Raw genomic sequence first — 27621 nt, forward strand, 5'->3', positions numbered from 1 at the left:
AACTGAGATCTGAACTGTTAGCGGCGGTGGATGGTCCATGTGCGACCGGAGGAGGAACGGCCGGGAGGGCGATGCTCGGTACGGCTCCGCGCTGCAAGAGAAGCCGTGTGTCCGTGAACCCCGTCCGTCTCTTGTCCATGTTAAATGGGTCATTGACTGGGTTTTGGGGGTATTTCACACTATTCCTTAAGGTCTCCGAATAGGGTATGTAACATCGGTTGGGCTGAAAATGGCCCGGGTGCTGTTCTATGCCCCCTGATGCTTGCTTCCTGTGAATTTGTCCCGGGGAAAAACACTACGTTTTCTCCTTTTATGGTATGCTCATGAATATATAGATGAGCTGCGCGCTGATTGGTTGGTTTACAACGAGTGAAGCTGCGGAGCAAAGACGCAACACGACCACTGAAACAAGAAGGTGGAGAATTGAAATAAAAACGTACAAGTAAATCTATTGTGTTTACACAACACTTTAACAGATTGACTAGATATCATTTGAAATGATTACGTAAGTTGTTTCCACTTCTGCTGTCGAAGATAACAGCAGGATCGACTTCAAGGTGGGTAACGTTAGCACTACATCTTAGCAAACAAACTATCGTGATTAAACTCAGCTTCAGTTTACTAGCACTAGCTATCTTGCTGAAAAATAGATCTGGACAAACATGCATCTTGAATTGTAGATTTACATGAAAACACAGGTTATTTATTTGAATGAAACACAGTCAGGAACATGAAATAACGTTAGCCCCATTGCCAATAAACTATCATCACACATTCTACCTATGCTAGATACAGGCAGGATGTTAGCATTGCTAATAACTGTTAGCGACAACATCACATTACAGCTTGCTGTTGTAATGAACATAAAGTCGGAACAGCACCTCTTTTCAACAACAGCTTCATAGCAAATCCTGCTTTACATTGTCCCAGGTTTTCAAAACTGTCCTCGGTGAAATGGTCACTGCAGAGGCGGCTGTTGGAGTTGATGCGAAGCTTTCCATCAGCGTGGCTCTTCACAAAATCAATCCACCTATTTTTCCTTTCCTCATCACTAGGGAAATTAAATAACGTTGCAGTGCAGCTGAAGTTCTTGCATCCAGGTAAGATGCAGTTGCGAGTGGAGGGAGACATCCTGATAGCTAGCTAGCTGATGTAGGCTACAATAACAATACAGCAGGAGTCCTAACTGAAGTGGAGTTGGAGGACCTCATTCAAATGAGCTCCAGGCTTTTATACCGTTTCACCGGATGAGAGGTAGCCTGGCTCTGCCCTCCTACGTACTTCCGCTCAATTTTGATTTTTCTTCTGTAATAGGTCTGGCCATGAGGTACGCAAGTCAGATGTCTCCGGTTAATTTTCTACCGGCCAATCAGCGAACAGAGGGAGTGGCTGAGAACGATGACGTTGATGTCGTGCGCTAGTTTGTGTTGTAGTTCTGTAATGTCAGCGGAGAAAGATGCGAGCGAAGCCATTCGGTCCGTTGTGGCAACGCTGCCGAATATCCATAAGCTAAAGGGAGTCAGGTGGCTGAGCGGTGAGGGAGTCGGGCTAGTAATCCGAAGGTTGCCAGTTCGATTCCCGGTCATGCCAACTGACGTTGTGTCCTTGGGCAAGGCACTTCACCCTACTTGCCTCGGGGGAATGTCCCTGTACTTACTGTAAGTCGCTCTGGATAAGAGCGTCTGCTAAATGACTAAATGTAAAGCCAGAGCAAGAACAAGTTTTGCTGAGTTTTGCTGGTGACCATGATGTTGTGGCCCTCCTCCCCACGGGGTTCGGGAACAGTTTGATTTTCCAGCTACGGCAGCTAGCTCTGTTACAGTAGTGGTGAAGGAATTGGCTAAGGCGAACGCTAGCGATTTGTTATGGCAGATCAGAGTGGCTCTGGGCAGATCCAATAGTTTTAAACTTCAACAGAGTACCCGCCTACAAGGAAGTCAACGCTTGTCAATGGAGCGAGGCCAGACTCTGTACAAATGAAATGTACGAGTCTGGTTAGGACCAGGCTAGGTGAGAGGAGGAGCCATGCAGTGATCTGACGTAGATCGGTCAAAGTGACGTAGATCGGGCATTTTTTGGCTCCGCCAAAACCTGAGCTGAAAACGGAAAAGAAACTGTTCTACGGTCTAACTCCACATTTCAGTGCGACAAGGTTTTTGCACTTTGTACATGCTTCAGGAGCTCATTTCACACGTATAGAATGTACTGAAAAGCAAATCATGGAATTTGCTTTACAGGAACTTTAATCCTTATTGTTTAATACATATTATTTATTTTTATTGATTTCACTGTTTCTTGGGTCCTTTAAAAAAAATCTCTGTCCTCTATGTGTATACCTCCACAGTAGTGTAGTTCTCTTTAGAGGGTGGGGATTTTCAACATGCAGCATTTCTTGATGTATATTTGTAAAGGGAAATCTTGCACCTTTTTTTACTGCAAATAAATGTCACTTATATAAAAAGAATTTTACTAATATAATACAATAATTTGAATTATTACTTGTTTCAACTAAACATGTATAATATGGGTAGACGGGCTCTGGTCTCTGTCAGTTCTGATCAATAACGTCATTTCTCCTAGTCAAAACTCAAGAGATATCTGCAATGTCCTTTTCTCCTAGTCAAAACTCTGTTTGAGATAACTGCAACGTCATTTCGCCTAGTCATGACTAGTTCGAATTGTTTTGTATGACGTTGCTCATGGAGGCTTCCCTTGATTGCATGGCTATTTGCGGGTCCAGCAACACATTTAACATTGAGTGTTGGCAAAGCAACACTCAAGCAAGTTTTATGTATTGTACTGGATGTGAATTAAAGTACAAGGCTGTTTTATCACTTGATACGTCAACCTGTTGGTGGTGTTGCTGAAGGTGGTATAATTGGCTAACAGTAGCCAGTTCTTTACAATTCTGAAGTTAATTTTCTTCCAATCACAAGTCCTTAACAGGAATAATAAAAGACTCCCAAGTACTGTATTCATAGTACATAAAAAAGTAGACAATGTGCACACTCAAAACACAGTGTAACAACAAGTGGTTGATGCAATTAACAGTACCTATTTAAAGCAATGACAAGTTAAATTATTGTCCTCCTTTAGAACCTAGGCTGAATCCCTCAGATAATGGCTATCAGGACAGGATCTCAAGACACCTTCCAGAACAGTCCGGAGCCTGTGTGGATTAGGGTCCATATCAGCCCAGTTCTAGACTGATTTGACTGGGGGGTGATAGATAAATGTTGGCTGGGCAGCTATTTTTTCCTTTACTGAGTGAGTAAGTCTTGTGGCTCTCTATTAAGTCTAGTCTACTGTGTAGCTTTGACCAAATTCTATACATATATACAGTACATATATTTATGAATTACCCAGTTTAATGCAATGATCTAAGCAACACTAATGGCGTTCACTAATGGCGTTGCGGAGGTGCTGGAGATGGGATTGGGTTAAATGTATACATTTTATGTTTAAACTATATGTTAGGCTGGTTTGCAAAAACAACAAAAGTAGGTTTGCTTGTTTATCAATCACCCATCTGACATATAAACCCACACAGCTATAGCTAGATAGCTGAAAGTCCTCGTCCTCCAATACACACAACCAACCACCAACCCAACCCAAATCTACAATATAAAATAACTACAAAATATTGAGTTATAGCTTGTAATATACTGTATAATCACATACTATAAATATGGTAGGTTTATTTGCAAATTAATGTATAACACTGTAAAAGCCACTCAGTATGAGAACTGAAGGAAGGGAGGGGGCTGGGGCTGGATTAGGGTTCCGGTGTGGGTTGGGTCCATGTGTGGTGAGTCTCTTGGCCACCCAGGTCCATGTGTGGTCAGTCTCTTGGCCATACAGGTCCATGTGTGGTCAGTCTCGTAGCCACCCAGGTCCATTTCCTAGCCACCTAGGTCCATATGTGGTCAGTCTCCTAACTTATGCACATAGTTCACTGGGAAGGAGCCAGTCCTGGAAAGGTCTCCTTCTATGTGTCCAACCTTAATAGAAATAAGGGTGCAAAAACAGACTAGATTAAACTAAAGCAGCACACCGAACACAAATGAACGGTCAACTAGAACAGTGAAAGGACGTCAATCACTAGCAAAGTCATCACAACCAAGTAGCCTAAACAACAGCACACGTACAGCAAAGCATTTTCTTCCCAGCTTCCCATCTTCCCAGCTCAGGCAGTGACAAACATGGGCAGAGTATAGCATTACGTCATACGAGAACTAGAGAAAAGGTCGAATCAACCAGCTAACGTTCAGTTCGATTTTAAGAGTTTAAATGAACATTCTCAACTCACCCACCAGTGGGGATCCTCGGTGGCCGTCACCACGATGACTTGGTCTTTGAAGAAGGCCAGCTGGCCAGAGTTGACGGCCCTGCAGTCCACTAGCGCCCGTACACGTTTCTGTCTGGGCCTGCTCTGAGACACCTGCGACACACAGACACCGTATACTGCTCACCAATAACACTTGACCTGTCTATTACCGGTCCCGTGTGAACACAACTTTCACGTAGAAGTTAAGTCAGTGATATGGTCATTGACAATGACGAGAAAGTGATGTCATGTTACCATGGCATTCCTTCGAGGTCGTGGAGCTGGCACAGTGATTGGTGAAGAGCTGGGGTGAAGGACAGGGGAGGAGCCACCAGCCACCAGGTTGCAGTAGAGTTCTTCCTGGCTGCTAGACACAGCACTAGGTGATGTCACCCCACACACACCCTGGCTTCCACTGCTGATCCGCCGATACGACATGGTCTTATCTGAACTACAGGGGGATACATGTCACAATGTAGCACAATATGGTTAAAGTTGAGAGGTTAGAACCAGTACACTCAACCACTTAACCACTTAAGAACCAGTACACTCAATTACCTGACTGGTCCCATGTGGTTCTGGGGAGAGGTGGCTGTCAAGTTGAAATGGGGAGCAGCCGCAGAACCAGAGCCAGACTCAGACCCAGACTGACCATCCCAGAAAACAGGCCGCCTATGGGCCCTTAATAGGCCTGTTTGTCCTTGGGGAGAACTGTGAGGCCGCCCCCTCTCTGGGCCTGGGCAGGGAGGGCTGTGACGGAGCTGGGAAGGGGGGCAGCTCTGTGCAGCAGGGGCGGAGCTGCACCTCTGAGGGGGGGGCCCTATTTGAGGATCAGAGCGTCCTGGAGAAGGGATGAGGGGACGAGTATCAGCCAAAAGAGGTTAACAATTTTAACAAGAAATCACTGATAATCACCACTAACCCTAACCTTAAAATAGCTCCATCATACACCCTCAATACAATAAAATAAATTGTTTTACCCCCCCACTTTTAGGAGTACAAATTCTCTGCTCACCTTTCTGTAGGGCTTTGGCTGGCAGTGGGGGAGGCACGGGGCTGTGGGTTGGGGGCGTGGAGGACAGGGAGCTCTCAGAGCTCTTGCTAGAAGTGCAGTGCAAGGCAGCCCCACCCTCCTGGAAAGGTAGGAGAGAGCAAAGGTTTCTGGGTAAGGGGCTGACCTGCAAACAGGCAGAGAATTGTTGGTATGAGTGGTGACCAAAGACATGGTTCTGACAGGTGGTTTTGTGGTTCTGACAGGTTGTTGAGATTATGACAGTTTGCATGGTGGTTATGGTAGGTTTTGTTGTGGTTATGTGGTTATGACAGGTTGTATTGTGATTATAACAGATTGTGCTGTTGTTATGACAGGTTGTATTGTGGTTCTGACAGGTTGTATTTAGGTTATGACAGGTTGTATTGTGGTCATGACAGGTTGTTTTGTGGTTATGACAGGTTTCTGTGGTCATGACAGGTTGTATTGTGGTCTAGACAGGTTGTATTGTGGTTAAGATGTTTACCCTCTCATCCAGGTCATCCTCGCTGTCATATAGGTCCTGGGGGGTCTCCCATACAAACTCCACATGGATCTGAGAGTTAAACTTGCCACTCTGAGCCAGCTCCAGCTACAGCACAAAGCACACACACGTTGTCTAGGGATGGATCCTAGAGAAGCTGAGGATTCTGATGCAGGGGAAAGACTCAAGTTTGGGATGAAGTTGCTCTTACCAGCTCTACACACTGGGAGTGCTGCAGTCTCCTTGCAATGTCCAATGCCGTTTCCCCCGCAGAGTTCACTACAGCACCAGAGACGTTACAGCCCTGATTAACTAACACTGACTCATCTACAAACTCAAGCTATGAAAACATCTGTAACCTGAGTGTGTGTTTCTCCAAGTGGGCAGGATGTGGATGTGTGTCTGGGCTACAAGGTGGGAAGGATAAAGTGTGTGTGTCCCGGTGTGCAGCATACCGGTGTGTAGTACAGCCTTTCCTTTGAGCAGTAGTTTGAGAGACTCTGGCTTGTTGTGCAGTGCGCTGTAGTGTAAAGCTGTGCTCCCGTCACCCGTCCTCTTCTCAAGACAGCCGCTGTAGCACACAAAGGAGCAGTGTTACTAGGACCCTACGTCACCAGGACTGAGCTGCCCTATGAAGCTCTCCTGCACTCAGACAACACCCAGTGTTCAAAAGAATATTACAAAACAAAAACAACACATGAACCATCCCAGAGCCCGTCTACGGAGAGCCTGTTCCCTCCCTTTTAAGCCCCATTGTACCGAATTTGGTTACAGTTCCACCAGAGTTCCACTGGGGGTGATCGTGGGCAAGTGTAAAATGAATGGGAGTCTATGGAGCTAGACCGCTAAATTTGTCTCTTTCGCCTGATTGTCGTTGAGAAATCGCAGATTTGGTTGTAGTTTTTGCAAGTTCAACATGGATTATAGGTCGAAAGTTGAATGAACGAGTACTTATGTCCTTTCGATTTCTTACAGGGTGAGTCGTTGTTGCCCATAACACGCTAGCATTCTGCTAATGAATGCTGATTGGTCGTAATCAGTCCTTCACTAACCAGAGATCCCACTTGATGGCATCCGAAGCGGAACAAGAATGTCAGAGCCCGTCTATGGGCATTGTCTGAGAATGTTAAAAGTGACATGACATGAAAACTTAACTTTAGGAGGTTATTTAACATTAATATGAGTTCCCCTAGCCTGCCTTTGGTCCCCCAGTGGCTAGAAATTTCGATCGGTGTAAACCAAGCCCTGGGTGTTCTTCTCCACCTTTCAGAAAATCAAAGCTCAATTGCTCTGTTTGAAAATCTCCTCTTTGTTACGTCACAAGGAGGAAGGTTACCTCCCCTCTCTCTGCTTTGCCCGCCCAGATAATCTGGCCCGCCCATAAGAAACTGAGCTACGACCGTGCAAGTGTGAATTTCTGGAAAGAGAATTCTGATACAGTATTAGGGGACCACTAAGGCCTATATAAAAGCATCCAAAAACAGCATGTCATGTCACCTTTAAGGTGGACTTTTTCGCCCAAGTTCTTTTTTTGTCCACAGCAACTTTTTTTTGGTTGCTGGCATTTTCTTTTTGCCTATCATTTTGTATGTACTGTGAAATTTACATGGGAAATAAATTGAATTTGAGTAGCCTACTTGTTGTGTTATTCTTGTGTTCAGGAATACAGGATACATGGTACAGTATTGCCACCATAAAAAATTCTAACAGCCAATGTCCCGCTCAATAGTGATAAATATCAATACAAATTAGAAAAAGAAGAAAATGCCTCGCAGATGTGCAATGATCAATTGTTTAAATAGTTGGAAAGGGTTGTGCTGTCACATGGGAGGGAAGGTTGGCTAAATGCCAAGTTGGCTAATGTCCAACTCAGCCAAGTTGCGCGGGCTACCACAGATCGCAATGATACGTGTTGGGAGGGGGGACTCTTCCCTTACTCGATTACTGCAAACAAATGGTTTTGTTAATATTTTAACTACGTTAACTACTTCACTGAATCACCCTCTACAGAATTAATGGGGTTCTTAGTTACCCTATAATGTGGATAATGACCTTGCATAGATGGAAGTCTACACCATATCACTTAATCCTGAACAAAATTGATTTCTCTTTATCAGATGTTGAACACTGCAATGGGGGGGGTGATTTATTGACATTTCCACACCAAATAGAACAGCATATGAAAAGCATGAGAGATACAGGACATGCAGGGACAAGGGAGGGACATTGTGGAGGAGACAGGACTGAGGAAAGTGGACTTTACTTGCCGTAAAGCAGTATCTCTGGCCGTACGATGTGTATGACGTCATTTACATTTTAAGAGGCTTTTTAGAACAAAAAAAGCGACCACCCCTTTCGAATGCAACATTCAAAATCCTAGACAAAAAATTATATCCTGAGAAAAGTGTTTTTTGAGGGGTATAGCTCCATAGACCTCCATTCATTCTGCAATCGCCCGTGAGCGCCCTCATAAGGAACCAGAGTGGAACTGCAACCAGTTCAGAAGCCAGAAGTTTTCCCGAGAGTGGAAGTTCTGCCCTTATTAGAGACATTCTCTGACCATACATAATAGCTGCAACAATAGTATTCTGGGATAGATTTAGTAGTATATTAGTTCAGTAGTGTACTAGGAGTGTATTAGTGTACTAAGAAAGTAGTATATTAGGAGAGTAGTGTTCTAGGAGAGCATTAGTAGTATACGAGAACAGCAGTGTATTAGGAGAGTAGTGTACTATCATTCTAAAAGTGTACTACGAAGGTGTCACCTGTTCTGGATAAGGAAGTCCACTAGCGCCAGAGAGCTACCGTCCTCCTGTTGCACCGCAAGGTGGAGCGCTGTCTCCCTCTGAAACACACACAATACTGTCTCCCTCTACAACTTCTGTACATTCGTTCATACGTGTGTGCATGTATGTACGCGTGAACGTGCACAAGCGTGTGTGACACACCTGCTCCTCATGCGTCGGGAGTGGCTTGGCCAGGTCCTCCCCCTCAGCGTACAGCTGCAGGAGGGATGTGAGGTCACGTCTCCTGACGGCATCATACACACAGCTGGGTTCCACTTCCTGTCTGCAGAGGACGTAGCGCCGCTCCACATACTTGGCCACTATGTATTCCTTTCTGGCTTGCCTGGTTACCACGGAGACACCATGTTCACTCGAGCTGTGATGCGACATGAGGAGCTGCACACCAATCAGAGCATGATCCTGAACTCACATGTCACTTTGGGGGAGTGGTTTGATGGAGTCGTTGGGAAGGCCTGCCTCCATGATGTCATTAAACCTAGTGTTGCCTATACTGACTGCAAGCTGAGACAGAGAGGGGGAGAGGGAGGGAAAGAAAGAGAGAGAGGGAAGGAGAGAGAGAGACAGAAAGTAAGATTACTTGTTGCCAGCGTGTGTGCATATGTGTTGCACATTTGTTGGTATGCATGTGTGTGTACATTCACGTCCGTCTGTGTGTGCATCCATGTGTGTACGTGTGTGCGTGTTAGGGATGACACAAAAACCGATGCTTTGGTACCAAGTCAATGCTACAATTCTGAAAGCATGATGGTACGGTGTTGTAGGTACTGGGGATTCAATTCAACACGTACGTTAAAGTACACAGAATTTATTGTTTTGCATTCATTTTTTTACCATCGAATTGGATATGGAGTATCGTTGAATGTCACTGGCATTTGTGTCACCTACTACATTTGTGGTACGCCTTACCAGTAGTTCTGCGGTGCAGAGCAGGTCCAGGCTGAGAGACTGGATCCTGGAGTAGTGCACCCCCAGCTCTCTGTGGATCCCCGAGCACTCGATGCAGGTGAGGATGCCCAGGTTGGTGGACAGCCAGGTGGGCCCTGAGAACAGAAACACCAGCTATGACACCAGGTACCATGTCCCACTACTACCAGTACCAGTGTACTAGGTATGATGCATCCATGCAGTTCCACTACATTACCAAAGCTTGTCCTTCTCCCAAAAACATGGTCATGGACATAGTGTTCCCCAGGGTTGGAATTACGGTAGGAAGGGTGAAAGGTTACCAGGGTTACGGTAGGTAGTGTGAATGGTTCCCAGGCTCCCCGGTGTAAGAGTAGGTTGTGTTAATGGTTACCAAGGTTAGGGTAGGTAGTGTTAATGGTTACCAGGGTCACAGTAGGTAGCTATTGCGATAGGATCAGGGATGGTAGTTTATGTTACTGTGTTAAGATCAGGGATGGTAGTTTATGCTACTGTGTTAGGATCAGGGATGGTAGTTCATGTTACTGGGTCAGGATCAGGGAGGGTAGTTCATGTTACTGGGTCAGGATCAGGGATGGTAGTTCATGTTACTGGGTCAGGATCAGGGAGGGTAGTTCATGTTACTGGGTCAGGATCAGGAGGGTAGTTCATGTTACTGGGTCAGGATCAGGGATGGTAGTTCATGTTACTGGGTCAGGATCAGGGAGGGTAGTTCATGTTACTGGGTCAGGATCAGGGATGGTAGTTCATGTTACTGGGTCAGGATCAGGGATGGTAGTTCATTTTACTGGGTCAGGATCAGGGAGGGTAGTTCATGTTACTGGGTCAGGATCAGGGATGGTATTTCATGTTACTGGGTCAGGATCAGGGATGGTAGTTCATGTTACTGGGTCAGGATCAGGGAGGGTAGTTCATGTTACTGGGTCAGGATCAGGGATGGTAGTTCATGTTACTGGGTCAGGATCAGGGATGGTAGTTAATGTTACTGGGTCAGGATCAGGGAGGGTAGTTAATGTTACTGGGTCAGGATCAGGGATGGTATTTCATGTTACTGGGTCAGGATCAGGGATGGTAGTTAATGTTACTGGGTCAGGATCAGGGAGGGTAGTTCATGTTACTGGGTCAGGATCAGGGAGGGTAGTTCATGTTACTGGGTCAGGATCAGGGATGGTATTTCATGTTACTGGGTCAGGATCAGGGATGGTCGTCGGCTCACCAGGGGCTCCACAGTCGGCGCAGGCCTGGTTGCCGGGCAGGCTTGGCAGCTGAGTGATGACAGAGCGCGACAGCTCCTGGAGGCTGTCCTGGCCCTGCTCTCCTCCCAGCGCTGCGCTCAGAGCCTCCTCCTTACTGTTCTGCAGCACGGACACCCAGCTAGCCCACACACACACACACACACCACAGGTACACACATCCACGTGCACACACGTACGTACATACATACAGAAAGGATGAATATGCAGCCAATAGTATTCATGTCATAAGCCCAAACTGTGTTCATACTGTTGCATCAGAGTCAGACAGCTGACAGAGTAATCCTCTGTCGCTGAGGTCACCCGCGTCTGTCATGGGCAGGTTACACCCACAGCGTCGCCCTACCTCTCTCCATTCCTCTCTGTTTCCCTCCCACTCTCCCTCCTTCCCCCTCGCTCACCGTCTCCACCATTCCCTCTGTCCCACTTCCCCCCTCCCTCCCAACTTCCTCCCTCCCCCTCTCCCTCTCCTCAGAGACTTCCCACATCAAACAGCTGGTCCTCAGGCCACCCAAAGAGAGCGAGAGTACAGGGCAGAGAAGAAGGTTCGCCGAGGAAAGAAGAGGGGTGGAGAAAAACAAGGGATGAGCGAGGAGAAATCTCCTCCTCAGCCAGGCCAGCCTGAGGTTCTCCAGAGAGGGGAGAGAGAGTAACGAGAGAGAGAGGTCCCACCCAAAACCAGCTGTGCCAGAGGCCTAACGGGGGAAACTCTTTCAGTCTCTCTCTCCCGCCCTCTCTCACTCTATCTCTGATGTGGGTTTTTTTGCTTCGGTCTTTTTCCTTTTTCCTGATCTTGATAACGGTGTCTCTGGCACTAACAATGTTAGTCACTCGTTACGACAGTAAGCTGAGCATGGCATGCAATGAGGGTCATGTTTTCCTCTGCACACAGTTTTATAATAAAACATTTTGGAAGTAGCACTGATCAGTAAAATACTCTGAAGCTAACCCTTACTGATAACCCTCCCTGTATGAGTCCTATAGGAGGCCTTGTCTGTATGCAATACAGTGACCGTCATACCTGTGACCTCAGCATTATTACTACTTTATTGCAATAGTTTTCATGACTCATATTTACAAGCCTCTCTCTCCCATGGCTCCCTCATTTCATTTGATTTCATCTTAGTCATTTAGCAGACGCTCTTATCCAGAGCGACTTACAGTAAGTGGGACATTCCCCCCAAGGCAAGTAGGGTGAAGTGCCTTGCCCAAGGACACAACGTCATTTTTCACGGCCAGAATCGAACCGGCAACCTTCTGGTTGATAGCCCGATTCCTTAACTGCTCAGCCATCTGACCCCCATGTCTCTCCCTCATGTCTCAGGTCTCTCTCCCCCATGTCTCTGGTCTCTCCCCCATGTCTCTGGTCTCTCCCCCATGTCTCTCTCCCCCATGTCTCTGGTCTCTCCCCCATGTTTCTCTCCCCCATGTCTCTCCCCCATGTCTCTCTCCCCCATTGCTCTGGTCTCTCCCCCATGTTCTCTCCCCCATGTCCCTGGTCTCTCCCCCATGTCTCTCTCCCCCATGTCTCTGGTCTCTCCCCCATGTCTCTGGTCTCTCTCCCATGTCTCTGGTCTCTCCCCCATGTCTCTCCCCCATGTCTCTCTCCCCCATTGCTCTGGTCTCTCCCCCATGTCTCTCTCCCCCATGTCTCTGGTCTCTCCCCCATGTCTCTCTCCCCCATGTCTCTCTCCTCCATGTCTCTCTCCCCCATGTCTCTGGTCTCTCCCCCATGTCTCTCTCCCCCATGTCTCTGGTCTCTCCCCCATGTCTCCTGAATCTCAGTGTGTGTGTGTGTGTAACATTGCCAATACCACTACTGTGGTGACGGTGTGCTTACATCATACATTCCTGCTCATCCTCTGCCTGGAAGTGGTACGTCCGATTATCTAGAAGGACAGACACACAAACACAGACACTCTGACTATGTAAATGAACAACAGTTGATGAATCCACACGGAATATAAACTGCTTCTAAAGAGGAGAGCTTGCCAGAGAGCCACACAGCGGCAGAGTCGTGGCTCTTCTACTGGGGATCAGGGGTCAACCTACGTGTCACCAGGTCAAAGGTCCTCCTCTCCTCAGGATTGGGCCGCACCTGACAGGTCAGGAGGTTGAGCTTGGCTGGTGGTCGGTTGATCTGACACACACAATAAAACATACCTAATCCCACAATCATCACACAAGGCAGACACAGCGTTACTCTCTAGTGGACCAAGTACACAGCTCCATTATTTGAGTCAAAGTACACACTATATGGACAAAGTCATCGGGAGACCTACACATTACACCTTCAGGAGCTTTTATGACATGCCATTCTAAATCCATGGGCATTTCTATGGAATTACTCTCCCCTCCCCCCACCCCCCCCCCCCCCACCCTGCCCCCCCACACACACCACTCCGTCCGATGCTTGGCGTTGTGCTTGGTGATGTTAGGCTTGCGTGCAGCTGCTTGGTCATGGAAAGCCATGCCATCAGTTCTTGTGCTGATGTTATATCCAGAGGAGGTTTGGAACTCTGCAGTTATTCAGTCAGCAGAGCGTTGCCAACTTTCACGCACTGGCCAAGGGTTCTCTGGTGAGGAATCCTCATCTGCATCTGCCGTAACCATCGTTACGACCACCAAGTTCAAATTGAACTTGATATACAGAGTAGATGACGGTTTTTCTCATGTGACAAGCACAGCTGTATTCTACAGTAGGTATTGGGGTGCTATATTCTACAGTGGGTGTTGGGGTGTGTCATACTGCTGCTTTACTCTACAGTAGGTGTTGGGGTGTGTCACAGTGCTGCTGTACTCTACAGTCGGTGTTGAGGTGTGTCACAGTGCTGCTGTACTCTACAGTCGGTGTCGGGGTGTGTCACAGTGCTGCTGTACTCTACAGTAGGTGTCGGGGTGTGTCACAGTGCTGCTGTACTCTACAGTCGGTGTCGGGGTGTGTCACAGTGCTGCTGTACTCTACAGTCGGTGTCGGGGTGTGTCATGGTGCTGCTGTACTCTACAGTAGGTGTCGGGGTTTCTCACCGTGCTGTGTGAGATGGTCAGACAGCCGTACTTCACGCCACACTTCCTTCTTTGCCACACCTTCCTGATGCTGCAGAAACACGTACCACAGAAGAAGAGGGCGGGAGGAGGGCAAGAGGACACAGTCTGAGTTTATAACCCAACCCCTCTTGATGTAACTTCACCTTGTCAGTTAGTCATAGTAAGCTGGCTACATAACCTGTTGGCTAGTTAACGTTAGCAGCTATGTGGTGATGGATGTAAAGCTAACCCACGCCTTTACCTCTCTTGACGGCTTCCTCACGACAGGAAACCTATCCTTGTGTCTTTACCCACCATGTTGCCCTCCTTTCGTAGCAATGTGAGAAATACAATAACCTGCTGCCCGGTTTGTTTCTAGTGAAATCTGTTCTGAATGCAGTTGCTAGTTTCCGTGTTTAGCTGCTGCGCTTTGAGGGGACGCTACTGCAGTGCCGGCTAATGGCGAATGCTGGGAGGACGTGCTGGCAGTGAGGGGGGGTTTAGACCCAACCCTCTCTATGTTCTACAGACACAACCGGGCTGAGACCCTACTTCTCTTCTGGTAGAGCACACACACACACCCCTCCCCAGAATAGGGTGTTGGGGGGAGGGGTGCATGTGGCAAAACGAGGGGGAACTAAATTCGAAATGGCGGAGGAAGGCTGGAACTACTCAGTAGAGCTCCAGAGCAGGGGTCCCAGACTGGCTCCTTACCCCAACATAATACAGACCAGCTGGGGCAGGGGCAGCATGAACCCTCCCCCCCTCTCCTCAGCTCCACCTTAGGAAATTGGATACGAACCCTGTCCACTCCCTGCAGCCTCCAAGTCTCCCCATGTTGAAGCGGGTTGGCCACTCACCCATCACTCTTCTTGAGCAGGAAGCCAGACTTCTCTGTGCCGTACTTCTTGTTTCCCTGCTGCTGGTGGATGCTATAGCCACTCCCAGAGTTCTGTCTGCTTAGGTTCTCCTACAGAACAAAACAGAGGACTGTCAGTAAGTAAGTAAGTAAGTAAGACTTTATTTATATAGCACATTTCATACAAGAATTGTAGCTCAAGGTGCTTTACATAAAATCAATAAAAACAATAATACAAGTGATTAATAATTCAAACAATAATAAAAATCCCAATAAGATCTCTGTTCAAGAGAGAAAACAACTTTAAAAAGTAGGAAAACCCTTTTGAGATAAAATTACTTAAATGCTTCGGTAAAAAGGTAGGTTTTAAGCTGTCTTTTAAAAATGTCTAGAGTATTAGCTTCCCTAATATTTATGGGTAATTTGTTCCATAGTTTTGGGGCGTAATTGACAAAGGCCGAATCACCAATCTTCTTATGACTGCTTCTGGTGACCTCTAATAGGCCTGCATTTGATGATCGCAGTGTTCTAGCTGGTGTGTAGTTTATAAAGGAGTTAGCAATGTAGCTAGGTCCTTGTCCGTGTAGAGCTTTGTATGTTAGGAAAAGGACCTTAAAGTCAATTCTGAAGGTAACAGGGAGCCAGTGTAAAGTAGCTAGGACAGGACTAATGTGTTCTCTCCTTTTAGTTTTGGTTAATAATCTAGCTGCAGAATTTTGAATGAGCTGTAGTCTTTCAGTGGTTTTCTTGGGAAGACCAGTGAAAAGTGCGTTACAGTAGTCCAGCCGGCTGGATATAAAAGCATGAATTAACTTCTCTGCATCACTTTGGTTTATGAATGGTCGTACCTTTGCTATATTCCTCAGGTGAAAGAAAGCTGTTTTGGTCACTTTATTAATGTGAGAGTTGAAATTCAAATCTGAGTCCAGGATTACGCCGAGACTCGTCACCTCTGGTTTAAGACAGGGGGTTAAGCCTCCAAGATTCTTAATAAGCATCTCTCTTTTGGATTTGGGGCCACATAGTAGGACTTCGGTTTTGTCTTCATTTAATTTAAGAAAGTTATCATTCATCCATTTGTTTATTGCCAACAGGCAGTTGGTAATGGAATTGATGGCCGTTGCATCGTTGGGTTCAGTGGATATATATAGTTGTGTGTCATCCGCATAGCTATGGAAATCTATGTTATGTTCTCTGATTATGTCGCCGAGTGGTAACATATAAAGAGAAAAAAGTAATGGACCTAAGCAGCTTCCTTGGGCAACCCCGTAGCAGTTCTCATGTTTCTTGGACCTATGGTCACCTAAACTAACATAAAACTTCCTTCCTGTGATATATGATTTCAGCCAGTTTAATACACTATCCGTGAACCCAATAAGCTTTTCCAGTCTATTGATTAGGATGTCGTGATCAATTGTATCAAATGCTGCACTGAGATCTAGCAGGATAAGGATAGAGACTTTATTTGCATCAGAGTTTAGTCTGAGGTCGCTAATTATTTTGGTGAGAGCAGTTTCAGTACTGTGATATTTCCTAAAACCTGACTGCGAGACTTCCAGGATGTTATTTTCTTCAAGAAAAGAATTTAATTGGACTAAAACTATCTTTTCCAGTACTTTACTAATAAATGGGAGGTTTGATATTGGTCTGTAATTTGCAAGTAGACTGTTATCCAATTTGGGTTTCTTTAATAGGGGCTTTACAACAGCTGTTTTGAAGGCATCTGGGAAGACGCCAGTTCTAAGGGATGTGTTTATAATCTCTAGCACCGGACCTGAGACACTATCAAACACTCGCTTAAAGAATGTTGTGGGTATAGGATCAATATCTGAGGTTGTGGAGTTAGATTCGCTGACAATTTTGGAAAGTTCACTAAGTGTGATACAGGTAAATGTGCTCATGGTTATGTTGCAGAATCTACTGATGTCAGTTTTGACCCCACTATTAATAATACTCGCTCTAATCAAAGTTATTTTGTTCTTGAAGAACAAAGCAAGCTCTTCACATTTAACTGTTGAGGATGGAGGTGGGGCAGGGACAGTGTTTAGCAGCTGGTCAATGGTGGAGAAAAGAACTCTGGAATTTCTGGCATTTTCTGTAATAATGTTGGAGAAATATTCTCTCCTTGCTAGACGGATGGTTTTGTTAAAGGTGGTTAGTGTATCTTTGTAGATATTGTAGTGGATAGTGATCTTTGTTTTCCTCCATTTTCTCTCTGCTGCACGGCATTTTCTTTTCGTTTCACTAACATTTTTATTTCTCAGCCATGGGGAGGTTCTGCTTGTGCACTTCTTTTTGGTTTTCAGTGGTGCAACAGAGTCTAACACAGATAATAGTGCATCATTGAGGTTCTCTACCATTTCATTCAGAGAGCAATCATGGTAAGTCGGCTCATATAGAGCAAATTGTTCAGAAAATGCCATCATAGCTGTATCGTCTAAATATCTTCTATGGACTAAGAATTCTTTTTTGTTTTTTGTTAGGATAATTTCCACATTAAAAAGTATATAATGATGGTCTGAGAGGGGTAGATCAGTTATTGAAATATTATTGATATTTAGTCCAGTTGTTATCACTAGATCTAGTGTGTTTCCGTGCCGGTGTGTTGGGTCTGTTATGTGTTGAGTTAGATTGAAACTGTCAAGGAGATTTAAGAGCTCAATAGTTCTTGGGTCTGCTTTTTTATTTACTTGGATATTTAAGTCTCCGTTTAAAACTACTTTGTCATATCTAGTGACACATAGTGATAATAGTTCAGAGAATTCTTGTATGAATATTGGCGAGTGCTTGGATGGCCGATATATAATAACAAAAAGTATTGATTCGGTTTTGAGCTCTATAGCAAGATATTCATATGATGTGAATTCACCTAGCTCAGTGATTTTGAACAACAGTTTAGAGGAGAAAATAGCTGCGACTCCTCCACCTTTTTTTGATGTCCTTGAAACTTGGTGAAAGCTGTAATCAGGCGGACACGCTTCTATCAAAGTTGCTGTTGCCGTGTCATTGTTTAGCCAGGTTTCTGTTAGACAGATGCAGTCTAAGTTGTTTTCTTTGACCAGATCATTAACTAGGAATGTTTTGTTATTTAGTGATCTAACATTTAGAAGGGCCAGTTTCATCTGTGGGGTATTAACAGATAAAACATGGGTAGATAAATCTGTTGGAAGAATATGGATAGTTCTGTGACTTCTAACACTAGTTTCAGGTTTGTAACCATGCATTTTACCATGCCATTTTCTGTTTGTGATGATGACCGGTATGTCCAATGAAATAGCATGGCGGCTGTCCTAGCGTAGCTTTTCTTTGGGAAAGTCTCTGTCACTGAGCTGTTCCATCACAAGGGAATTTATCCGGGGGGTGCAGATCTGTGCAGGGCCCATGTCCTTGCAGGAGGCTGTTTGAATGTTCTGTTCTGTTCCATGGGAGGTTGTTTGGGATGCGTCAGTCAGCTTAGACACAACAGGGATAGGGAGAGAAGCTTGATTTGTGGTCAGGAGCACGTGATTGATGTTTGCTGTTAGTAGTCGAGATCCTCTACGGTTTGGGTGGAGTCCGTCAGCTTGAAAACGGTCTGCACAGTTCCAGAACACATTGAAGTTATCGATAAATCTCAGTTTGTGTGTCAGACAGACAGATGCCAACCATGTGTTGAAGGATAGTAGTCGACTGAAGGCTTCTTTTCCTCTGCGAAAGCATGCAATCGGTCCACTGATGAATACATCTTGATATCTGTTAAGTGTGTTCAGTAGCTGGGTGAAATGTTTTTTAAGTATCTCAGTGCCAGTTTTCTTGTGTAGGATATCAAACGAGCCAGTGTGGATGATAATCTTAGGGTTGTTTGGTTTATTGTTGAGGATTGTTTGTACCTCTGAGGACAGTTCCTCGACAGATGTGTTGCTAAGACAAATATTTTCTGTCTTTGCCAGTTTAACATGTGCTGTCATGGCATCTCCAATCAAGATAGTGGCCATATGTGGTGTTGTGTTTGCATTTCTAACGTTTTCCTTATCAGTAGCTGCGGGGCCAGTTCTTATCTTATGTGGGTTAGCAATGATAGGACCTTGTGCTAGACCAAGGTTAGACACTGCGTTAGTGCTAGCAGTAGATTCTATAGTGCTAGCAGTGTTAGCTCCTCTAAGTGTTGATGGGCTGTGGGTAGTCTTAGCATACCTTGGATCTTGATAATCCTGTGATATTGTTGTCTGATTAGGCTTGATAGGGGGTCGAACAGCGCCCCGAGTGGTCCGAGAGGGGCTTGGAGTGAAATGGGGGACTCCCGGTCGCAGCAGACGATGATGTGTTGGATTTGCATGTGTGTGGTAGCTACCATCATGGTGTGTCGGCGATCTGGGCCCTTCATGTTTGTTAGCTGCGTGGCTAGCACTCCTGTGCCTCTTCGCCTTGGATTCCACACACAAGGGAGAGAAAGTTCCCAGTGGTTCAAAACTGTTTCTGAGTGTGACAGGAGGAGAGGTGATGCGGGAAGAGTTTCTGCCTCGCTTTTTTTGCTGTTTATCCTTGGTGACAGTCCCATCTCTGATGAAGGTAGAAGCGGCGCTAGGCCCCTTTGGTTTAGCGCCGAGAGCAGGCCATGACTCATCCGGTCCAACGGCCGGTGGAGAGAAAGCTGGTTCCAAGGGTGGCTCATTGGCAGGTAGCTTAGCCTCCGGGCTAGGTAGCATGGAATCTATGAAGTCTTCGGTCTCTCTGATATCTAAGAGGGTTCTGACTCTTAGCTCCAGTTCGACTATCCTCTGAGTAAGTTGTTTGCAGTCATTACAAGCCATAGTTCTACAGGGAACAAGCTTTAGTTGGCTTGCCTGTGGTCAGTCTTGGAGGGCAGCCAAAAATACTTCTGTCCTCCTTGGGCTTCAGTCCTCTCAGGTTGTTCCTTTTTGTAGTATTTGATTTTGAGTAATATCTTCAAAAACTATCCAAATGATTGAAACTTCAGAGCATTTCTCCGTGAATAACTAGACAATACGATAGAAGCCAAGCAGGGAAGCAAGCAGGGAAGGTCAGGGGGAGGAGAGGGAAAGAAAATGCGACTGCCTTCGTTGAGAGCGATAGAGAGTGTCAGGCCTGAGCCATACAACGTGGAGTGTAGGAGTCAGAGCTGCTAATACATGGAGTATAGGACTCAGAGCTCCATCTGTACAACAGGGAGGATAGGAGTCAGAGCTGCTAATACATGGAGTATAGGACTCAGAGCTGCAGCTGTATAACATGGAGGATAGGAGTCAGAGCTGCAGATGTATAACATGGAGGGTAGGAGTCAGAGCTGCAGCTGTATAACATGGAGGATAGGAGTCAGAGCTGCAGCTGTATAACATGGAGGATAGGAGTCAGAGCTGTGTACCTCTTTGCCCTCCACCTGCAGCAGCAGTCTGAGAGAGTCTCTGAGCTGACACAGCTTACGCACCTCCTGATCCTGGTTCTGACGCACCTAGGCACACACACACACATGCACACAGATACACACAATACACACAGACAAACACAAAATACACACACACACAATACACAAACGACAAGCACATGTTATTAACCCATCCTTGAAGATTCACCCATCAATCATTTGTGCTGTTGTGTGTGTATCTTGGGAAAACAAACATCATGTGGGGGATTTTCTAATGTGGTGCTAATATGGAAGGATGTGAGTGTTTCCATCAGCCCCACTGCATGAATCTATATTACACAGCAGAGGACAGTACACATATTGGCAAAAACCTGACAGCTGACAGTCAGACACAACAACATGACTAAAGACAGTATGCGCTCATACAGAACAATAACCAAGCCAAACCAGTTTCTTTACGCAATGCTGCTCCCTCTCTCTTTCTCGTCAGGGGAGAGTTGACATGTCGGAGCTCGTTTCTCTGGCTACGGTTGGTTGTGGTGAAACCTGCCTAGAAAACTCTGAAACTCTTGTCTGCTGGGGCCTAGATATTACTAATTCATTTTCAGGTTTAGAACATTTTCATCTTTAAAGGGAACTGCCTCCATTAACATGCTGTGTGTTCAGCTGGTAGAGATCCGGAGAGGAGAGAGAGACTGGGAATCTGGGGGAGGGGGGAGGGACACAAAATCTGACATACTACTACACGCACACACACACAGACTGACTAACCTTAACCCAGATAGACAGACTAACCCAGATAGACAGGCAGCAAGGGAGGTTGTCAGACAGACAGACAGACACTTGCGTTCACACTGCTAAAAGAACGTGGCCCTTTGCGGTCCAGACCACCTCAAAATGTGGTCTGAGCGCTCGGATCTCAATGTGTTCTGGGTGCATTCACAACTGTACTTTGAGCTGTCCACTTGTGATTGGATCATCCAAGATGCATGTTAATGCAAGGTGTCAACAGGGCCTTACCCAACGACACAGACAGACATGCAGTCTCACCCTAACAGACAGACAGGCAGGCGGGCTTACCCTAACAGACAGACAGACAGGCAGGCTCACCCTAACAGACAGACAGGCAGGCAGGCTTACCCTAACAGACAGACAGACAGGCAGGCTCACCCTAACAGACAGACAGGCAGGCAGGCTTACCCTAACAGACAGACAGACAGTTGTTTACCGTGTGGATAGAAGCAGACAGTTTTTCCACAAAGGGAGTGAGATTCTCTGCAGCTTTAAGTCCATCCTGGAAGAAACTGTTCAAACCACAAACACTGAAGTCCCTTCTGTTTTCACAGCACTCTTGTATGCACACACACACACCATTTATAAACACACAACATTCTACCTATGTCAGGGAGTGAATGGTTAACAACTGTGATCTTATCTATTCAGGACAAACCTAAGCAGACATCACCAGAACACAGAATACCACACGTATTAGCAGTGGAGAGCATTGGAAGCTGTTCTCGATGTCTGAGAATGAAAGTAAATACATCTGGCATTTATAAATTAAAGCCATCTGCTTTTCCACAAGGAACCAGAGGCACTCTCTGGGAGCAGAGATCACTATAAACCTTTCATACGACTGCCATAATGCACAACATACTCCCTTTATATTACCTTCACACTACCCTCCTACTGCCTACATACTGCACATCTTACTGCCTTCATACTACCTTCACACTACCCTCATAATCCCTTCATACTACCGTCATACTGAAAACTATACTAACTTTATACTCTCTTCCTATTACCTTCATAATGTATTTTACTGCAAAACTGTCCTTACTGTCCTAGTGCTGGAAGTACATCTTATTAGTCGTTGGCCAAGGAAAACATGAAATGTGAAACTTACTTCAGCTGAGCTTGAAAGTACTTTATAAGACTTTGCAGGAGGTCTGGACCCTGACGGACTTTCAACTCCTGGCTCTTCAACAGGTACTGCACAAGAGACCAGGTTACGCATCACAACAGGTACTGCACAAGAGACCAGGTTACGCATCACAACAGGTACTGCACAAGAGACCAGGTTACGCATCACAACAGGTACTGCACAAGAGACCAGGTTACGCATCACAACAGGTACTGCACAAGAGACCAGGTTACGCATCACAACAGGTACTGCACAAGAGACCAGGTTACGCATCACAACAGGTACTGCACAAGAGACCAGGTTACGCATCACAACAGGTACTGCACAAGAGACCAGGTTACGCATCACAACAGGTACTGCACAAGAGACCAGGTTACGCATCACAACAGGTACTGCACAAGAGACCAGGTTACGCATCACAACAGGTACTGCACAAGAGACCAGGTTACGCATCACAACAGGTACTGCACAAGAGACCAGGTTACGCATCACAACTGGTACTGCACAGGAGACCAGGTTAAGGTTAACTCCAGGCGATCTCCAGTCCTACATCCCACCCCCACATATCACCTCGCACATCTGCAGTTGGAAGGCTCTCCTCTCTCTCTCTTTGTCCTCTCCTCCGTCTCCTCCCTCCATCCTGATGAGGCCCTGCTGACGGCCTTTCTCTCTCCTTTCCTTCTCCAGTTTACTTCTTGGCGAACAGAGAAAAGGAGTGAGGGTAGGAACGGAAGGAGGGGAAGAGCGAAGGACGAAGGGGGAAGGACAGAGTCCGAAAAAAGAAGAGGTGACATTGTGCAAAGAAAGCGAGAGGGGGAACAGAGGGAGAGAGAAAATAGGAGGAAGTTAAAGCAAGGTAAATAGAAGAAGGTGAATTCCCCTTCCTCGCTTACAGCCAGACGCTGGCACCGTTCCTTGGATAAGAGAGTTGACCAGCCCCATGCTACACGTCGTCCTGGTTAGGCACAGGATTAGGTCTGTGGTCAACATGCTACGGAGAGCGCCTCAGTTGGACCCTCTGATCCTGATAAGAACTCTTAGTCAACTCACAGTTTCATCTCATAATCTTTCCAGCTCTTCTCCATGTGTTTCTTCAGCTCCTGGGAAAGGGAGAGTGAAAGAGAGATGGAGAGACAGATGAGCATCTCAGTTGAGCTCGGCTCTGCACCAGATTAGTCGACACTGCAGTCTATAAACCTGAACGCCGGAAGCCATCTACTACACACTACACTCACCTTTCCACTCACCATTTAACGTATCCATTTCATACATTATTCATTTCACTCTTCTGTCCAAAGTGACATCAAAATTGTGCATCAAGAAAGTACAGTAGAAGATGAAGGATCAAAAGTACATAGTTCTACAGTGTTTCTGTGGTGAGGGTCAAGGAACAGTCTACATTTACGAGCCACATTTCAAAGTAAGCAAATCAGAGTGCAACAACAACATCTCAATTGCTTAAGTATATAGCAACAATATCTCGATTACAGTAGCTAGTGGACTAACGTACGGTGAGCAGAAATTATAACATTGTGGTGCACTAATAACATCTCCATTTCTCATCCACAGTTTTACAATGGGGTCCAGTTTTGAAAGCAACACAGGGCTCCCATCCAACAGACATGGTTCTTATTATCTCAATAGGATACCTTGCTTTTGGAGAGATTAAATGATTGAGGGTAAATTGATAATGGTAATCCTAACTGTAACTTGCTGTTTGTTGCTCACCTGCCTGCTGTCTCTAAGGTCACTCTTCAGGATGTTCTCCAGAGGAAAGGTCAGGATGTTGTCCAGGTTTTGGACCTGCGAGAGAGACTCCCAGGGTTTAGAGAGAGGGATAGAGAGACATAAAGAGATTCACAGGGCTTAGAGAGAGGGATGGAGATACCTAAAGAGACTCACAGGGTTTAGAGAGAGGGATATAGAAACCTAAAGAGATTCACATGGTTTAAACAGAGGGATAGAGAGAGATAAAGAGATTCACAGTATTTAAACAGAGGGATAGAGAGAGAGAGAGAGAGAGAGAGACATTCACAGGGATCAGCGCGATGGAAAAAGAGAGGTGCATGGAGTTTAGAGGTGGATGGACAGAGATAGAGAGATTCATATGGTTCAGAGAGATAAATGGATAGAGATTCATATCGTTTAGGGAGATTCACAGGGGTTTAGAGAGATGGATGGAGGGGTAGAGAGTAGGGCAGACCTCTCGGGTGCAGACCCTTCCCCCCCTCATCCTCACCAGGTTTTTGAGCAGGGCAGTGACCTCTCTGGTAAACACCGCCAGGTTGAGGAAGCCCGTGGAGACCTCGTTGTTCTCCTGGGTCAGGTGACTGTTACCCAGGTTCTCCAGAACTTGTATGTACTGCTCCTTGGCCTCCATGTGGGCTAGAGACACACACACACCGTTAGTAAACAAACACAACAGCCAGCTTCAGCCCCCCCCCTCCTCCCCCCCAACACACACAGCTAGAATATTAAGCTGCAGCAAGCCCTAACCCACACTCTGTACTAATGACCAACTCAAATCGGACCAGCAGCTCCATCTCTCACTCCCTTTTTGTCTCCCTCCCCCCTTTCGTACTGGAACTTCTTTATACTTCCAGTAAGAGAAGGGGGAGGGGATAGAGAAGGGGGGAGGGGATAGAGACTGAAATGTGAAACAGGCCAAGATACAAAAGAATGTCTAAACTCTGTGTATGCACAGTCAACAAGAGCAGTCTGATTTGAACTAGTTAGTTGTTAGACCTGTGGGTCTTGTGTAAGAGTATATGTCAAAATAGTCACACCCCATCAAAACACACACAACATTATCCTTTAACCAACTATCACACCATAGACATGATTCCTCCACCAAACCCAGATCATGTGGGTCACCAGGAACCTTACAAAAATCCTGCTCAGACACACCTTCAAAAGTTATTGTGGTGCCATGGTTACTGTTACACTGCAGGTCAATGTGGTTGCCATGGTCACTAGTATACACCAGGTAATTATGGTTGTATGGAGGTGAGAGTGAGTGTGAGTTTACCGGTCCAGATGTATTGAGGTGAGGGTGACCTTATAGAGTCCAGATGTATGGAGGTGAGAGTGACCTTATAGATGTGTGTATGGAGGTGAGGGTGACCTTATAGAGTCCAGATGTATGGAGGTGAGAGTGACCTTATAGATGTGTGTATGGAGGTGAGGGTGACCTTATAGAGTCCAGATGTATGGAGGTGAGAGTGACCTTATATAGTCCAGATGTATGGAGGCGACAGTGACCTTATAGAGTCCAGATGTATGGAGGTGACAGTGACCTTATAGAGTCCAGATGTATGGAGGTGAGAGTGACCATATAGAGTCCAGATGTATGGAGGTGACAGTGACCTTATAGAGTCCAGATGTATGGAGGTGAAAGTGACCTTATAGAGTCCAGATGTGTGTATGGAGGTGAGGGTGACCTTATAGAGTCCAGATGTATGGATGTGAGGGTGACCTTATAGAGTCCAGATGTATGGAGGTGAAAGTGACCTTATAGTGACCAGATGTCCAGATGTGTGTATGGAGGTGAGGGTGACCTTATAGAGTCCAGATGTATGGAGGTGACAGTGACCTTATAGAGTCCAGATGTATGGAGGTGAAAGTGACCTTATAGTGACCAGATGTCCAGATGTGTGTATGGAGGTGACAGTGACCTTATAGATGTGTGTATGGAGGTGAGGGTGACCTTATGGATGTGTGTATGGAGGTGAGGGTGACCTTATGGATGTGTGTATGGAGGTGAGGGTGAGCTTACTGAGTCCAGATGTGTGCACGGCCTTCACCGTCTTCCTCATCCGGCGCAGGCTGCTCTGATCCATCTCTAGTGACTAAAAAGGGAGAGAGACAGAGAAATGAGAGGGAGAGATGGGAGAAAGAGAATGGAAAAAGGGAGAGGAGAGGAAGAGAGAAAAGGGAGGGGGAGAAGAGAGAGAAAGCGACGGAGACAAGAGAGAGAGAATTATAGTAGAGATGGAGAGAATTTGATTTTGTTTAGAGGACAGGGACCTTACCAATGTTCCCTCTTAGTCTCCTTCTCTCCTAATCTCATACCCTCTCAGTCTCTAGTCTTCTACCCTACTACCCTCCAAGTCTACTACTTTCCTAGTGTCCTAGTCCCCTACCTCCTAGTCTCCTGGTCACTGGTATCCTGTTCTCCTACCGTCCTAGTCTACTATTCTCCTAGTCTCTTAACCTCTAGGGACTTTCCAGAGAGGGACCTTCCCTCTCTGGAAAGAGAGGGAAGGTAGGGTGATCAATCTGATTGGGAGAAAGAGAGTGAGGGAGTGAGGGAGGGAGGGTAGGGTGGCCTATATTTTAGAGGTAGTTGAGGTTGCTGTTAGGTAGGAAAACCTAGTTTGAGACCCACACATCTGTCTGCTACTCAACAACAATCGTCTGTAAATAAACACCCGCTAAATGCCCCCAAAAGAGAATGAGTCACGGTGTTACAAGAAAGCCTGTCATAGAGAGAAAGCGAGAAGGCACATCAGCCACGGAGTGTGGCAACAGACATATAAACAACTTTTCTTACCTCCTCGAGTGCAGACACCGTAATCCGGCAGTCGCTTATTTTACACTGAAAGGGGGATGCTCCCGGTGATGTCAAGTCTTCGTTTGTCAGATGAAGAAAATCAGAAATGCTGATACGCTCCGGCATGATACTCCCGAAACCTATGCAACGAAACTACCGAGAAAAGTTCTTAAAAGTTTAAAAGTTTATATTCCCAGGCAGGAAAAGCCTATTCACTCTCTGTGAAAATAGCAACAGAAAAGTTTGTATTTCCCCGCAGTAGCATTTCGTGTGCAGATGAAGGTCAGTGTGCTTTTTCTCTCAGAGCAGGTTTCGAGTCGTGAGGTGTTGAGTGTTCAGCACCGACTTCGAAGGAGGGCGTCATGGTCACGTGGGAATGTTTGGAGCCATGATGGTCTTTCGTCATTCTTGTTTTCAAAAACACCATTGTGGGAAACGTTTTATTTTTATTTTATTTCTGTACTTCCGGTTCCGTATCAATCCAGTAAATTACACTGATGGGTATACAACATTATTATAATAATTAAGTCCGTAAGCCTCTGAAATCTTGTCAAATTTGTGGCCGCAGTTATTCTCTTTTATAAGGACGGGCATTTATACAATTTTGTTTTCATTTCAAAGCAAGAAAAAAACTAACGAGAGGTATAACAAATAGTTAATCTAGTGTACTACTGTGGAACACTTGTTCCCATGGATGTATCAGTCATCTGAACCTCAATGATAGACTCTCACCCTCAATATTACCTCACCCTAACCAGCTCAGCATCTAGCCTACAAGCCTATGTTACCTGCCATTCATCAGGTCACCATTCATCACCACCTATACAGTATAACCCAATCCTCATAATTCACATCCATGAAGTGGCACGTGAATGTGTGTTTATTGCATGTGCTAAATGTCCAAAGCTTGTGCCAATAACTAATAATAACTAAGAACATACAAGTTATTAAATACTTTTCTCTTTGTAGTTCTGGAACACAAGATGACTCATTCTCCACTGCTGGGTTCCCCTAAGGTTCAGGCATTTCCTTACAGGTGTGTCATTGGACACCCAACTCCCCTAAATTCCTT

At 45.8% G+C, this 27621-nt stretch overlaps 1 protein-coding gene across 4 annotated transcripts; it reads right to left on the bottom strand.

Annotated features, from left to right (window-relative positions):
- Positions 1–2949: 2949 nt before the first annotated feature.
- On the bottom strand, positions 2950–26880 carry asap3 (ArfGAP with SH3 domain, ankyrin repeat and PH domain 3). Of its 4 annotated transcripts, none has more exons than XM_067242966.1 (26): positions 26550–26880; positions 25773–25845; positions 24237–24382; positions 23726–23800; positions 23048–23097; positions 22568–22688; positions 21980–22065; positions 21302–21377; positions 20074–20160; positions 14713–14822; positions 13853–13922; positions 12878–12965; positions 12666–12714; positions 10789–10946; positions 9555–9688; positions 9058–9149; positions 8790–8970; positions 8607–8686; positions 6297–6412; positions 6053–6120; positions 5845–5949; positions 5343–5505; positions 4886–5168; positions 4583–4778; positions 4310–4441; positions 2950–4001 (listed from the first exon to the last, which is right to left on the bottom strand). In XM_067242966.1, exons 1-26 carry the CDS (start codon positions 26673–26675, stop codon positions 3927–3929), a joined length of 2940 nt encoding a protein of 979 aa, XP_067099067.1. In that variant the 5' UTR covers positions 26676–26880; the 3' UTR covers positions 2950–3926. The 4 variants fall into 4 exon arrangements, with proteins under 4 accessions (XP_067099067.1, XP_067099068.1, XP_067099069.1 ...); XM_067242967.1 differs by having other exon boundaries at positions 5343–5460; positions 22568–22691; XM_067242968.1 differs by having other exon boundaries at positions 4314–4441; positions 22568–22691.
- Between the last annotated feature and the right edge of the window lie 741 nt (positions 26881–27621).

Source organism: Osmerus mordax, chromosome 9, assembly GCF_038355195.1.
Source record: "Osmerus mordax isolate fOsmMor3 chromosome 9, fOsmMor3.pri, whole genome shotgun sequence".
NCBI classification, from domain to species: domain Eukaryota; kingdom Metazoa; phylum Chordata; class Actinopteri; order Osmeriformes; family Osmeridae; genus Osmerus; species Osmerus mordax.

Coding starts and splice junctions, on each gene's coding strand:
- asap3 (XM_067242965.1), bottom strand. CDS start 26,675: ATGCCGGAGCGTATCAGCATTTCTGATTTTCTTCATCTGACAAACGAA. Junction 24,383..25,772: donor CGTGCACACATCTGGACTCA/GTAAGCTCACCC, acceptor GTGTGTCTCTAG/CCCACATGGAGGCCAAGGAG. Junction 8,971..9,057: donor CCACTCCCCCAAAGTGACAT/GTGAGTTCAGGA, acceptor CGTGGTAACCAG/GCAAGCCAGAAAGGAATACA.